Source organism: Molothrus ater, chromosome 2 (assembly GCF_012460135.2).
Source record: "Molothrus ater isolate BHLD 08-10-18 breed brown headed cowbird chromosome 2, BPBGC_Mater_1.1, whole genome shotgun sequence".
In the NCBI taxonomy this organism is placed as follows: Eukaryota; Metazoa; Chordata; class Aves; order Passeriformes; family Icteridae; genus Molothrus; species Molothrus ater.
Genome location: NC_050479.2, coordinates 70,517,613 through 70,533,110, shown reverse-complemented (window position 1 = coordinate 70,533,110; position 15,498 = coordinate 70,517,613). Strand labels below are relative to the sequence as shown.

The following is a 15,498-nucleotide window of genomic DNA, read 5'->3' as shown; positions in this document are numbered from 1 at the left end:
CTTGACCTTGGGTAGTACATTCTCTCTCACATCAAGGACAGAGAAGCACTGAACTTGCAAAGAGACCATCCATTTAAAGCACACTATATCAAATACACAACTAAACAAGTATTTGAGAAAGCCTGTATCAACCACATAACTTCCATGTGAGATGCAATGATCATCTGCTATTCTTGCACTGAGCTGCCCAAGTAATATACATTTGGTGAAGGAAAACAGGTACAGCCAAATATAACATGTATGTTCCTACCAACCTGTCACAATCTGTGAATTTGAGTACTAAAACTATCTACTTTTCTTTCAAGAGTTCTAGAAATCGAAGTCACACTGACAAAGCCTCCAGGTTCTGGGATCACTTTTCTCTACAAACCTGACCTTGGTGCAGCCTTTGGCTCTTGTTGAAAGGGAAAGGTCTCTATTTCCTCTGTGTATCTTGTGTAACAAGAAGGCCCTAAAAACCCCAACCATTTTCTTGAGTCCTTCTCTTTAGATGTACCTTTTAATAAAATATCACCATTAATTACAAAGAAATCAATACTCCCATAACAAGGAGAAGGATCCATGCAAAGACAGAACTGTGTTATCTTATACTGGCAGATGCTCTGATTAATAAACATTAATTATTACCCTCCTCTTCTCCAGCAAAAACATGCACATGCTCAGAGTCCCAGACTAAAAGAACAGAGGAAACATTTATCCTGACTAAACGAATTCATGGCTTTGTTGTCAATACCTTTGGCCATCTAAGCGCAAGTTTCCAGTGAAGTCATAGAGATGGCGGTTGGGTCCTTCACATTCTATCCTCCCAGACACTTTCATCAATTCTTCCCTGGACTGGAGACTAGCAGTTTGAGACAAACCCTGCACAGAACAATTCAAAGGAAATTCTTGACAAAAACTGCTATTAGAAGGCAACCTAGGAAAGTGTTGCTTCCTTTTTACATCTATGAACCAGAATATAATTAAATCTGTGGAGGTCTGTTAGTCCAGGTCCTGTTTTGCTTTGGTGGATTTTTTTTTTTGGGGGGGGGGGGGGGGGGTTGGTTTTCATTATGTTTTGGGGTTTTAATTTTTTATTTGATAGTGAATATCTCTTTCCTGCAAGGAAAACTCATTATGGGCACAAAGGAAACTACTAACAAGACTGAAACTCTCTACACAGATATTCACATTACCTACATGATCCCTCTTTAACCAAAAGGAAAGTAACATCCACAAAACACAAAGTTGGATACATGTAGGAGGAAGTAGGAGAAAAGCAGTACAAATAGACTTGGCTTTTTTCTCAAAGTACAGCTGCCCTGATGTGTTATGGCTGTCAAATATGGTCATTCTTAAATGTAGTCTCTCTTGGGCCACTGCAACTAATATGCTCTGATCCAGCTCAAGGTCAATGATTAGCCTGTCACACAACTGCAACATAAAATATTGGTACTCTACATCTGAGCACATGCAGAGCACCCCACTGCCTTTCTATTAAAAGAGGAATCCATTTCACGTTTCTTTTGGCAGAATTTGACTGCAGCACTGCAAGCCAGAGCAAGGCCGTATTTTTGTATTTTAAGCATGTCCTGAAGCAAATAAAAGCCTACAAGAGCTCAAGACCTCACTTAGTAGCCTGATCTGGAACAGTAAATCACATTTCTACAAATGTAGCAAAGAAGAAGCAAGTGTAGCTTTTTAAAAACAAATTATCTGTGTTTCAAAATCCTAGTCTAAATACTTTTTTTCATTAAGAAGCCAAAGTTTCTTACCTATTTCTAAACACTATAAGCAACAGTACTTCTTTAACAAAACTAGAAAGATCCAAATAAATTCTTCTGCTTACCACAGAGATAACAAATCAACTTATACATGTAAAGATACTTTTCAGCTTCTGCCTCTGCATAATGCTCATAAAATAGTACTTGTGACAGGAGACACTGCAACTCTCATCACAAGCATAGCTGATTTTTTTTTTTTATGTACAGCACTTAAATTCCACTAACTAGACCTTCAGCAAAACACATCCAAGGTCTGTTTGATTTGTCTCTCTGGGCTTAAAATACTTGCTCCAGGTTAGTTCCTTACACTTCCACATGATGCATTACTGCTTGGGTTTGTATCTGTTGAAAAGGCAAATTACAGCCACTTGAGAAATATGCTTTTTTAAAAAACAACAATGAAAAAAAAGCACTTGTATTGTCATGCAAGCTAGATGCTGCTTCATAACTAATATTAAATAGCTAAAAGAAAAAAAATTAAATTAGTTTTTTTTTACCTGTCGTATTTTAAGATTCGTCTCCCCATCGAGATTAGCTGTTTCAATATAGCACATGGCTTGTGGTTCACTGTAAGGAGTGTAAGATTTTCAATATTAAAACTCAGTACTTTTTTGTACACTACTTTTTGCACTAATACAGTCCACCATAGACTTCTTCAATGCACTGCAGAAGACAGAAAACCATACTGTGGTAGTATACCAGCATGAAAGCTCAAAGTACATATTTAACAGAGATGTCTTTGGATATAGTCATACAACAAACTACAAAGAAAGACAAGTCTAAATCAAAAAACAGTAAGAATTTAACAAGTCATTATAAACTCAGATGCCGAAAGTGGATTATTTTGAATTACAAACCATTAAATTGCTTCCAATTGCAAGAGCTATGGATGAAAGAGCAAATATTGAACAGTATAAAAAGGGGATATGTTTGGATGAAGACAGCAATGCTCTCTGCTATTGAATTCTGTCTGTGAGCTGTACACACAAAATCATGTCTGCAAGATCCCCTTAATAAGGGAAGTACACCCGAAGTCACTGCTAAACAGCTCTTTTTCAAGCATGAGAAAAGGGTTTGTTAGGATTGAAGGCTGTTACCACCATCTTCCAGATGTGTTTCTGCCCTTACCAATAGGGACAAAAATCATCTTCCTAGAATTGAACTTTCTATTAGTCAAGCTCTTATCTATATCTAACAGAGGAGCTCAGCATAGGTGGTACCTGTGATAAGGAAGGGTACTTTTACTGGATCTTTTCCTGACATGCCACTCAAGATTCAAAACCTCTGTATAGCACCACCAAAACAATTTTTCTGCCCACTGTCTTCTCAGGCTGCTAAGGAATATCAGTTTCTCACCTGGACTCAAGCAAGTGCTTCTTCAGCATATCACTTTGCATACTCTTGATAAATGGCTAGGTTTTTTCCAAAGTAACCAATTGTTCTAACAGCAAATGTACTCAATCAACAGAACAGACAGCAATAAAGGCCCCTTAAGAAAACAATAATTAAGAAATGGACAGGTACATTTATAACACAGTAAGAAGCCAGATTATTCTCTCCAATAATTTTGCTTTGAAAAGAAAACATGGTTGAGTCTATTCTTTGTCCCCTCCTACACAGTAAATTTGAATCTGAACCCAAGAAAGACACTGATGAGAGTCCAGCTTGATTCCAATTTTACCTCTGTCAAACACCTTACCTACTACAACTGAAGTAGTTAGCTCAGGAAGGAGACCTTTTGCAATACAATTCCTCTAATTTCCACAGAAATGGCATGAACTGTGGAAATGAGAAATGTGGACATGTTTCCATGCAAAGTTGTGTTTGAATTAAAATATTTTTCCTTCATATTAATTCATTCTTTATGTAAAATTTGATGTCACCTTCTTGCTGTACAGGAAAAGAGAGTTCAGATAAAAACAACTGTCGATTTTACCTCTGACAATCACCTCAGACACAGAAAAATCAACATATACAAGCAAAAGAATCCATCCCCTTCAGAACATGCAGAGCTTTCTGGTGAACTGAGGACACACAGTATTGACATTTAAAGGAATCATGGGAATAATACCAATTATAAAGCAGAATTGCCATAGAAATTGCTATTTATTTCAAGCAAAGCTTCTCCCAAATCAACATGCTTTGGGTTAAATTTTCTATTTATTATGTGGTTATCAAAGACAGCAGGTTAGTAGAATAATGTAGAACAAAAAGCTGGCTCACACAGTTAAGAAATAAGTCAGAAGGGGTTTTTAGTATAATACATTAGAGAAGTAGTAAAAAATTCTTCAATGCTGAAACAAAATTATTGATGTCCAAGTTCAGCCTAACTGCATATTAAGTTGACAACTACTTATTTAAGGTTTGAGGCTTGTTTTGAAAAATACAGTACTGTATACCATGGAATGGAGGTACCTCTATCCTTCATTGTGCAGTAATTCAAAAAGACTGAGCTTCAGCATATAGCTTAGAAAAAATTGAAACCTCTCAGAAACAGCACAGACAAGAAGGATGGAGCAGAAAATACAGGAGCTTGAAAAAACCAAGTTCCCTTAAAAGTTGGATCATGTAAGAGAACTGAATCCCTGAGACCAGAGCAATCTGCAGTCACCGTTGAAAAGCACACACACAGAGGAGGGAATTATGGAGGTGTTGTAAGGTCTGGCTATTACAAGCATATTTATGAACAGGAGCTGTGCTGTTGTGTCTTGTTTACACCTCATCTGTCTAAGCAAACTGTGGTCTTGATTCAGCCTCAAGTTGCTCTACACAATCCAGAACCTAGACTAGCAGTGAAGTACCACTCAAATGCTTTTAGGAACTATGAGACCTTGATAAACGAGAGGGCTGGGCAACTACCAACCATACGAAGTTTAACAAAGGCAAGTGCTGGATTCTTCACCTGGGACAGGGCAACCCTGGATGTGTGTACAGACTGGAGAATGGGATGAGGGAGAGTAGTCCCATGGTAAGGGACCTGAGGGTCCTGGTCAACGGCAAGTTCAACATGAGTCCACAGTACCCTAGCAGCCAGAGGGCAAAAAGTGTCCTGGGGGGCATCAGGAAGTTGTCCCATTCTTGAAACTAATCCAAGAAGGACTCAACAGGTTACTGTCCCTCCTATGCTAGAGATGGGCCATACAAGAGCTGTATCCAAGAGAAGTAGTGAACAAATGAAGTCCAAAAGCTATTTTCTTGTTTCATGCCAACAGAGCTCGCCTTTACGACTTAGTATTTGACAGAGAAATCTTCCTGGGGGAGCACAGGAAAATATGCTGAATACTCAGGGGAATTAACTGGAAGAAAACTTAAGCTTCCTTATTTAAGTGGAGGGATTCTCAGAAGGGCAAAGAACCACTGACTGCACGAAGCTCATGTTAAGGCCCTTCAGTCTTCCAACAAACTCATCAATACAGAGTATTAAGTACCTGCAATTCATAAAGTGAAGTCTTGGAAATGCCTTGCTTTAGAAGAGCCTATCTACAACGATACATGAATCAAAGCCTAATAAAGCCATATTTTGTCATTGAATCTTGTTGAAATTTGATTTTAGATGTGGAATAGAATTAGTGCTATCTGATGTCTGGTTTTACTAATAGCAAATACAGAGATTCAAGTCCTCTGCACCTCAGTTCATCAGACACATCACTTCCACACCCATTCAGGATACCTGGTAGATATTATGATCATGTCTGCTGGAAGATGCTGCCCATTGGTGACCTTCACAATATCGCCTACTGCTACCTGTGGTGGCCAGGAGTACAGTAGCATGGAAGAGAAAAACAAACAGTTCGCTTGTCTGGAATGTTAGTTTGTTATTTTCTTTCACCCAGTCAGAAGAACAGCATCATGCACAGAACAGCTAGATAGTTTTTCTGAAAGTCAGAGTACTTTTCACTGCAAGTTTGGAAATATCAAAGCCTTCTCTTTTCTGAATGCAAAGCATAAAATTCTATAGAGAAAAAAGGTACACTCATTAGATAGATTAGATACACACAATTAGAAGTTGTGAACTTCTATGGCTTGCATTTAATAAAAATTACTTTTTTTCTATAATTCTGCCATTATGCAAATTCAGGGGTTTTCTTAAGTCATATTTTTTCCTCTAGTAAGAATATTTAAAATTTACCTTTCATCTTTACACTTCCCCTTCATTAAGTATCAAGAGTTTTCTTCTATTCCTTACCTGTATTACTTACCTACCCAATCATCACTGTCATTTTCCCTCAATTCTCCTTAGATGCACTGCTTGTACTAGTCACTAGCAAATAGTATCATCTCTATGAATCCTGTCGTTCCTTGACTGAGATATGCAGAGTTCTGAATTCTGGAATACTGTGTCTCCTCCTACACAGGCCTAAGACTTTCCAGCACCTTGAGTTAGTCACACATGCATGGGACTTTCATTCTCAAAAGAGTCAAGTAGCACTCTCAAAACAGTAAACCAGGTTTGCCCAATAAAGATGAGGCTGCTTAATGCCAATGCAGCACTGAGAGTCTGAAATAGGCTTAAAATACTTTCAAGATATTAATTTATGAAAATGGAAACAGATGGTATGTTTGAACAAGCAGATTCATTAGTTTTCTCAGATACCACTAAAAATAAATTCCCTACCACTTACAGCACAAAAAAACAAACGGAAAAAGTCAGAAGTCTGCCTTCAAGTGATCAAGGTGGATAATACAGAACTGTTATTCCTTAAAAATAAATGCAAACCTGGACAACATGCAGTTACAGACACAAGTCAATTCACGAAATGCCTGAGGGTATAAAAAAACCCAGATTCCAGGCTTGACCTTAAACTTTGAATTCACTGTCCTTTCTACAAAAATAGGACTTGGAACAGCATAAACAGGAACCAACATTAGCCATCTGAATCCCTGGCAATCTTGAGCTTCTACTATAGCCTAACACTTCAGCAGAATAGCTTTTAGGTGTCTTGAAACTGATCTCATTCCTCAGAGGTTTTAAAAGGGTGTACTTTTTCCTCAATTACTAGATAAGAGGGCTAATTTTATCCTTTAAAAGGCACTAAGAGCCACAACTAGATCGATACTTCCTAAGGCATTTCAGCAACTCCCAGGTCTTAGAAATAAAGCTCACCAGACCCTGGCCAAGGGCCTCATAGAACATGGGTCCCAAGTGCCTCAGGTAGCAGCAGGGCTTGTGTTTCTTACTTGAGCAAGCAACTTACTAATTAGTCTCAAAGCCCAGGGACTTTCCAGCACAGGCAGCAAAGTGAGTCTCTGTTAGACTTACAGGGGAGGTACAGCATTGCAGTGAAAATTACTCTTCTAGGAAGACTACAAACAAAATACTGTTTACAGTTTACCTATTAACTGCACAAGGAAAAACAAAACAGTCCATTAGCATTTGACTGTAACACAGTACTAGGATTTAAAAATGGGTAGTCAGGTGCCTTGCTCAGGGCAATTTTGACTACTGGAACTGAAAGGATCCCTCCCACCCCCCCAACCCAAGTGACAGAGAAGTCTCACATAGTATACATTATTTCTAAGCCTCCTAATTAATTCTGGCTAGAGTAATTCTTGAACACTTGCTTTCCCTCCCTCCCATCCTCAGGTTTTATTTACCTCTTTCCACATAATGTTCTGCCACATCCCATTTCTTAGAACTGGAAAGAAAGCTTAAAATTAGATTACAGAAAAAATAGCCATAATTCAGACAAATTTCAGAACAACTGTATCAGCAGTAGCAAACACAATAGGAACTAACACAAAAATCAGAAATTTATTTTTCAGAAGCTGGAACTTCTTTTGTGCACAGCTGTGGGCATGTGAATCCAAGAAAGAGGAAGAATCTGCCCTTCATAGTTATATAGTTCTTATCTCCTGCCAGACAACAGTTGGTGGCCTGATTTCTTCATGGCATCACTTCATACTAACATGCAGATAGGCAGCATTGTTTCTTGTTTGGGAAATGACCTTCCTTAAAACAAAAGGCATCACTGCCCACTGTCAATCAGTACCAAGAAGCACCTTTACTCTGTGTATGACTTACCACAGAATTTTCACTTCTCATCTTTTTCCCTGCATTTTATTCATTAAGTTCTGACTCTGGCACATCCAACTTTACTACCATTACCCATGGCCCATATAAATCTGAGCCTTAACTGACAAGCAGGCTCAAAGCCCTGCTGAAAAGCAACCATCAGCTTTGTCAGACAGGGAATCCTTACCTCTGAAATTCAGAGTGAAACAAGAAAAAGAAAACAAGGCTCTAAAACAGACCTCAGTTTCTGTAGGGCTCCAGCTCTACACTGCCATCTTAACACACTCATTAGTCATTTAACCCACAGCATGTCTTTCCACCTAAGCACCTCCTCTGGGTGATTCTACACATACTTAAGACTACTCCAGCCAAAACAGTAAGGTCAAATATGCCCAATTACTGCTGAGTAACCCAGTCCAGTCCAGGTCCAAGCACAGCAAGTTCACCTTCACTGAAAGCAGCTGCAGCCAGTTTTCAAAGGTGTTTAAAAAGTGCAGTGTGCAACATATCAGAGTTGAAGACGTCAGTCCCCTACTTTTGAATATGAACAATCTTCTCAGCTCTATGCATTTCATACATGTGGCTCATTTGAAAATAATACCACACTCTCAGAAAAAAATTCTGCTGAATACAGCCTTGACCATCCTACCTAGGATATGTCACTCCACAAACAGGAATGCAAGACTTGTCAGAATAGATGAAGCAGAAGTTTCTTGACTCCTGTTCTCAGGCCACACACACTGAAGCACTGAATCCTGATATTTACTATTATAGTGAATGGACTGCAGTGAACTAAACTATTTAACAAAAAATGGGCAGGCAGCAACAGAAGCAGTGCCAGTGATGTGTTAAAAAACAGCTGAGCTTTCAACCAAACAAATACAGCAGTTTAGGGGAATAACAGTTTTGGTGCACCCCTTCCATCCCTCATATACACTGCTGCTGAACAGAGCTCTGCTGAGTTCAGAACTCAGAAGGCTTGAATCCAGAATCTCAAGGGGAAAGCCAAATACCTGCAGCCTTGACTCAAAACTCAAACCTTCAGAGAGGAGTTGCAACACTCAAAATCTCCTGGTTTAGCCAGCTCTCTATTCCACTAGAAAGTTTCGGAGATGTTTCAGCAAACATTCTGTTGACATTTGTATGCTCACACACAAAGGTATTTTGCAGCATCAAGTGCTACAGACCTGGTCTGGAAGGCAATTTACTTCAGAGAACAATTTCACTTGCAATGCTTACTGAAATCAATTTAGTGATTAAAATTAAATACCCAAGCAAATTACTGAAGCTATTTTCTATTACTCAACTATTTCCTTTTAAACTCATAATCCCACAGTCTAAAGAGAAAGCTGCCATTAGACATAAAACAGTTCAGAAATTCTGGGGTTGCAATTTCACACCTCCTACTCTGCTCAACCCAGTTTTATAGGAGTACTCCAAAGGACAGAAAAGGACATGTCTTCTCTAGAATATTTATAGTAGGTTAAAATTGATGAATTATTCGTTGTCAAAAGGTACTTGGTTAAAGCAACAAAGGACAAGTACCTAGAAAGACTGCTTCAACTTAAAAAGAGAGTTTCAATATAAACCTTCTATCTAAGGCTTTCTAAGACCAAAACCCAGTTCTATATCTAGGACTTAATGCTGACATTCACATCCAGCCATGCAAGGCCATTTGAAGTAAGGCTACTGAAGGGGAAGCATCTCCCATCAGTCTTGTTCCAGAGTTTGCTAGACCTGTGCTTGTCTAATATTTGAGATCATCCCATGCAATATTAAATGCTCATTACTTATTCTATTATATGACAATGGGAGGATCAATACATCAGAAAAATTATTACTGAGCTCTCTGTACCTATGCAATACACTGCTAAGGGGCTTCACTTAGAATTATATGGAGTCTGGTCCCTAGATTTAATGTCATCACCACAGACATCATGTGAAGCCATGCAAGACAAAAAACACTGGCTCAGAGCCTAAACAACACACTCCATCTCCTAATGCAAATGCTCACCTGGGGCAGACTTATTAGTTTGCTCCAAAGGGAATTTAATTCCTACATACCAAAGCCACTCTGCAAAGCAAACTGGTATTTTCTATGGTAAATTTAAAACAGGAAAAGCACTTTGAAGATACACAACTGCTCTAAAAAGCTAAACAAGGTAAATGCAAAGCCTACATGACTGCTGCTGCAGTAAGCAACCAGCCATTGCAGGCAGTGGAGTTCAGGACACAGCCAAGTAGACAGCAGTGAGCTCGAATGCTCTCCACACTGAATGCATTGATTAGACACCACTCAGCTATAAGAGCAACCTAAAGGCACACAGAGAACCTAAATTTATTTCATCTTAATCCCACTCTGAACCTAAGTTATCTTTTCACTCTGGTAATACGTGTCTCAAGAATAAGCCTCTTTAGCCTTCGCTTAAGAAGTAGGAGGATACAGTTTTAAGTATCAGACTGAAAATTTATTAAGAGTATTCAAAGGTAAAAAATAAAATCTGAACTCAAATAATTTTTCAAGTGCTACGTTCCCTTAGCTCCATTAGAACACCTCGTGTTCTTTAAGGTTGTCTCTCCACAATTACTGTGACAAACATCCCTTGAAGTGTTTGTTGGCACACCTTCTCTACCTACAAACGAATTCTAACTGCCTCTCTGACCTCTGAAAGGGCCATCCTTCATATCACCAATAACAAGGCCTGTTGTGCTACAGCCACTTAATTGCCAATTGCTTATGACTAATACAGTGTTCTTGCACTCAAAATATCTTCCCAGACTCATGTAGAAACATCACCTAGGAGAACCAATAAAGCAATGCCTTTTGATGTGTATTAATAAACAATCTTAATGATCAACCCAAATTTTCAAGCACAAACTCAGTGAAAAAACCTGGCATAGTTTTTGCAGGACTATCTGAAGCATGGAGCTAGCAGGTTGCTCACATCCCCATGTTCCTTTAAGTGTTCCTCTAGCTTTTTGACACTTCAGGTATTTGTGCTTGGGAGGAAGGGGCTCTTCTTGGAGCTCAAGTCCCTGTGTTCCCATTTCACTTTTACATTTGCACAGAGGAGCAGAAGTGGAGCTGTCCAACACCGGAACATCGAGCTGCCATGACTACAGCACAGGACAATCACAGAGTGGCCTTTGACAAGTTCTTCCTATTTTCTGCACAGGTTTTCAGTTAAGGGAGGTGAAGAAAATGACAGCAATGTCTTCAGGCATACAGTGACAAGTATGGCCATACCTCAGGGATAGATGTAGGCATTCAGTGGATATCAGTGTTAGATTCTCTTTCAGTGACACTTCAGGAAAGCAAAGCTAAAAAATCCACATACTTACTATATTTAAAGGGCAGCAGCAATTCCAAAAATGACACTAAATTCTTCTGACAGCAGCTTTTAACGTTTCAGGGGGTTGTTGGCTTTTTTAGTTCAGGATGTTTTGGTGGAGTTTGGTAAGGAAAAAAATTGCTTGGTTTTCTTGGAGGAGCTGAGAACTATGTGACTTTGGATAACCTTGAAATTACATGAACTTATAAATTCCAGTAATCCTCCCAATGCCTCACCCTTAAGTGTCAGGCCACCAATCATCAGTCTGAAACCTTTAGCAAAGTAAAATCCTAAATTAGTGGTAAGTACCTAGTGCACAAGATATGCATTCCTCACCATCACGACCATTAAAGCAACAGAATTGCACAAAAGTAAGCATTCACTATTTGCGTTTAAATACTTAAAGACTGTTTAGTCTTACCTACTGTTTTCTTTTTATTCACTGCACTGTCTGCCTTATGCCTTTTCTGTAAGGAAACAAAACATTTCATTACACCTCATTACACTTCATCACAAATTTGAGAACGATTAGAGCTAAAAATACAAAAACTGCAAGATGATACATTGGGTTCTTTTTGCCTTTACAGGTTTTTTTTTTCTGTTTTTTAAAAAAGTCACAGATCATCTAAATTCAAATGGTTTGTAAAAAGTATAAAGAGTATAATTATAAACTTCAAAGTCAAAGTCACTGTGTTGGAAGTCAGGCTGAAACCTTTATCAGAGGTTAAAAAAAAGTCTCCAAAGGTGGGTTTTTTTGAAGAAAAACAAAAGGAACAATAAGGACCACAATATTTAGATAAATATCCACGTGCATAAATTCCACATGCTGTTGTTTAGACTGATATCCAAATGATTTCTCTCATCAGTACTTTGCAGAGCAGAAGGACCTTGTTCTCATGTAAAGTATACAAGCAAGTTAGAGCAGATTTTCCCCAAAACATTCTTCTCTGTTCTTAAGCTTCTTGCCTCCCCCCAACCCCCATATTCAAGACCATCTGAAAAGGTCACCTATTTGCCAGGATTCTACACTGTCTTTCCAATAAAAGCATTAATAAGCAAGCTTGAAGAGGAAGAAACAAATGTCCTAACTTCTACTGTTTTCTTGTTCACCAACTATAATGAAAATACTTATTGATTTCAGTGCATTTTCAGTATTCATAACAGAAATTCAAGTCAAGCACTTTGAAAGTCAAAACAATATTTTGCTGCTGTTGAGCAATGACTCAAGAGACTTCAGAGATGCATGGCTTTGTGGCATTTTATAGCTTTTGAGACATTTGGTCTTTAGCACAGCCTTCCCCATCATACTCATCCCCATCCTCATCAATCATACTCACATAGTCTTCTATGATTTCTTTGATGCCAGCAACTGTTAAAATAAATAGCAATGGCACCAAGGTGGTATATCTTCCTGTTGGAGAGACATCTGGAATTTGCTGTGAACAGAGGGAAAAGAGACCCTATATAAGAGACTCCTTTTGTATTTGTATTGAAAATTAATTTCTGGTACATTTAGAATTTTATGCAAAGCTCTCAGAAGACAGAACACAAAGCTCTCTGATTTACTGTGTGACCTGTACCTCACAGATATCCCATTTCTGTGGGCAAACTAGCCTACAGTCCAAGTAGGTTTGAAGAAACAATAACAAAGTTAGAAGACTGTTTTTGTACATGCCTTTCATTCTATTTCTCTTCTCTTTACAAGAAAATTATACTGCTTCACATGGAAGCAGAGATAATCTGAACTAATTAAGCAGAAGTTTCACAAGAAAGTCACACATTCTTTTCTCACAATGGTCAATAGCTCCATGTTTTATGACACCATTTATTTTTACTTATTAAGAATAAAAGAGGTTCGACTTTACAAACTACATGGAAAGAAGTCTCCAAGCTGTCTTGCAATTTCAATTAGCAACTACATACCCCATTAAAATTACTATTAAAGTAAATTTAATAATTGCTTTGCAGTTAAGCATAACAACAGAAATAACTTTTACTACATTACCATTTCATTTTAAAAACAAGGGAAAGCAATAAAAGAATACCTGCAGTAAGGCAATGAAGAGGAAGAATGCATTTGCAGCTTTTCTTATCTGCTCATACAGGAATCGAGGTAGAAATGTCACCACGCTGTACTTGGCTGTGCTGCAGGGTAGAAGATTTTCATCTTAGTACTTCATCAGAATATCAGGTGGGGATCATGACCAAAAAAGTCTAAGAGCCAGTGTTAGAAAGCAGTTCAAAGATAACAAAGTAAAGACATATTTAGAATATGGAGGAAGTAGTTGCTCTGGTTATGATAAGGAGCTGTACCAAACAATAAAGGTATCACACAGACCCAGAAGGCTGCCAGGCCCACTTCTATCACTGGAACCTTTGTTATTGGATGAACTATCAGACAATTTACCACCATCCAAACTTCAGCACTGTGAACAGGCAAGCTTTCATTTCAGTTCCAATTGCTTACCTCTCAATTTAAATGTTGGGGGAGGCAGAGTTGAATGAGAGAAATTAGAAATTTTGCAAGGCATTTTTAAAATGCTTCATTTCCTACCTCAGGATAACTTACATTCAGCTATGAATAACCCTCCAGAACAATATACACTTTTTCAGATTAATGGCTCTTGGCTTTTCTCCTATTTTATATATATAAATACTGTAAGTAACACATATATGCAACTGAATTATAACTACTATTTCTTCCACCTCAAAACAAAACCATACTGCACTAACTAGCCTTATGTAATTTCTTGTCATCTTCACATCAAATCTATAATGGGCATGAGTACAACTTCAGGGAAAAAGTAAGTAGACATGATAATTTAACCATTAGCATAGAACCTTCACCTTCTGAACTACTGGCCATCAGCATGAGCTGGAGTTTTAACAACTGAGCACCTGCAGCTCAGTATGCCTTGGAAAGGCCCAACAAGCAAAACCAGAAATTTTGAGGCATCATTTTTGTTTGGGTGTTGTGATTCCAGTTTCATTTTGAGGTTTTTTGTTTGTGCTTCGTTCCAGTTTGGGTTGTTTTGGATGTTTATTGGGTATTTTTTTAACAAGTCTGGTATTTCCAAGGACTGAGAACGCTAAGATACTTGGCTCTCAAGAAAAAAGGAAAAATTGTTTCCCAATTCCTGTTTTACTGACACTTCCTAGCAGTGCCAAGACCACCTCTCCATTATGTCTATTTTCTGGCTTATTCCTTTAAACACCTTCTTTTCCTTCTTATCTGCCCCATCCTCAACTCCAAGCCATCTACCAGACACTGCTGCATCTTTCAAAATGAAAGAGTAACTAGAAGTAACAAGGCACATCCTATTTTAAAAGGCTCTATTTTGAACAGTAAGAAAAATTAGTGGGGCAAATAAAAAAAAAAGACCAAATAAAAAACAATTAAGATGAATCTTATCTTAGGAACTTGCCTTGTTTCCTCTTCAAGCAACTACAAAATCCATTTCTATTGCTACTACTGCTCACCAGAATCAAGTACTTAAATACTCAATATTTTACAGAAATTTCAAATGGTTGTACTTAATCATGGCTCATATCTACCAAGCCAAATCATGAGTGAAATCATATATCCAGGCTTAAAGCAAGTCCAGTCTTTATTTATATAAAGTTACTTCCTTCAAAGGCTGTTAAATCCTTCCAGCTCTAAGTATTTCTTTTGTTTTAAGCCACATTTGCTTGGTCTCACGTGTAATAACTTTCCTTTAATACAGAACATAATTAAACACACATCTCAGAATTACATTGTGACTTAAAAGTATGGGTTAATCAAGTTCACAGTTCAGACCCAGAAGCAATATCTCCAAGCAGCACTAATTAGACATCAAGCAATGGCATATTTTATATGAGAATAGTATTCCTCTAGGTATCACATTGCTATGATTATAAGAACACAAGAATTTGACTGCAACCAAGCTGAAACATTTATTAACACCATTCTACCACCTACCAACTTCACAGCTAGCTGGCTCAAACATGATTCTTACTCTAACAATTATGTTAATGCCAACACAATAAGGCTCTTTTGAAAGAGGTTTGTACATAGTAAGGCACTCCATGTATTCTGTTGCTTAAGTAACTTGACAGATGCCCACAGAAAACGGGTACAGCTCTAATTAGAGGCAGGCACAGTCAGCTGTTACCACACAGGTCAGAACAGCAACCACTAGTATGAATAAATAGCAGATACATGTTATTATTCCAAAAGAAAACTTCTTATGGAAACCTAACTAGCAGTCTAAGCTGGGCAAGAGCATGCAATTGACTTAACTCTGAAGAGCAGTTCTTGAAATGATAAATACAATGCTTATTTTTAAATAACAAAAACCTCTTGTGCTCCTTCAAAAGAGATAGATGTGTTACAACTTCGGGATAACCA

At 38.1% G+C, this 15,498-nt stretch overlaps 1 protein-coding gene across 3 annotated transcripts in view; it reads right to left on the bottom strand.

Moving 5' to 3' along the window:
- The window catches only part of ATP8A2 (ATPase phospholipid transporting 8A2), a 319,087-nt gene that overhangs the window by 257,305 nt on the left and 46,284 nt on the right, over positions 1 to 15,498 (bottom strand). For all 3 annotated transcript variants that reach the window (XM_036404098.2, XM_054518567.1, XM_054518566.1), the window contains exons 3-9: positions 13,154 to 13,253; positions 12,446 to 12,544; positions 11,530 to 11,575; positions 7,359 to 7,399; positions 5,434 to 5,507; positions 2,261 to 2,330; positions 734 to 861 (exon numbers count right to left, since the gene is read on the bottom strand). In XM_036404098.2, coding sequence (XP_036259991.1) covers positions 734 to 861; positions 2,261 to 2,330; positions 5,434 to 5,507; positions 7,359 to 7,399; positions 11,530 to 11,575; positions 12,446 to 12,544; positions 13,154 to 13,253 — 558 coding nt within the window. The remainder of the gene's footprint in view (positions 1 to 733; positions 862 to 2,260; positions 2,331 to 5,433; positions 5,508 to 7,358; positions 7,400 to 11,529; positions 11,576 to 12,445; positions 12,545 to 13,153; positions 13,254 to 15,498) is intronic.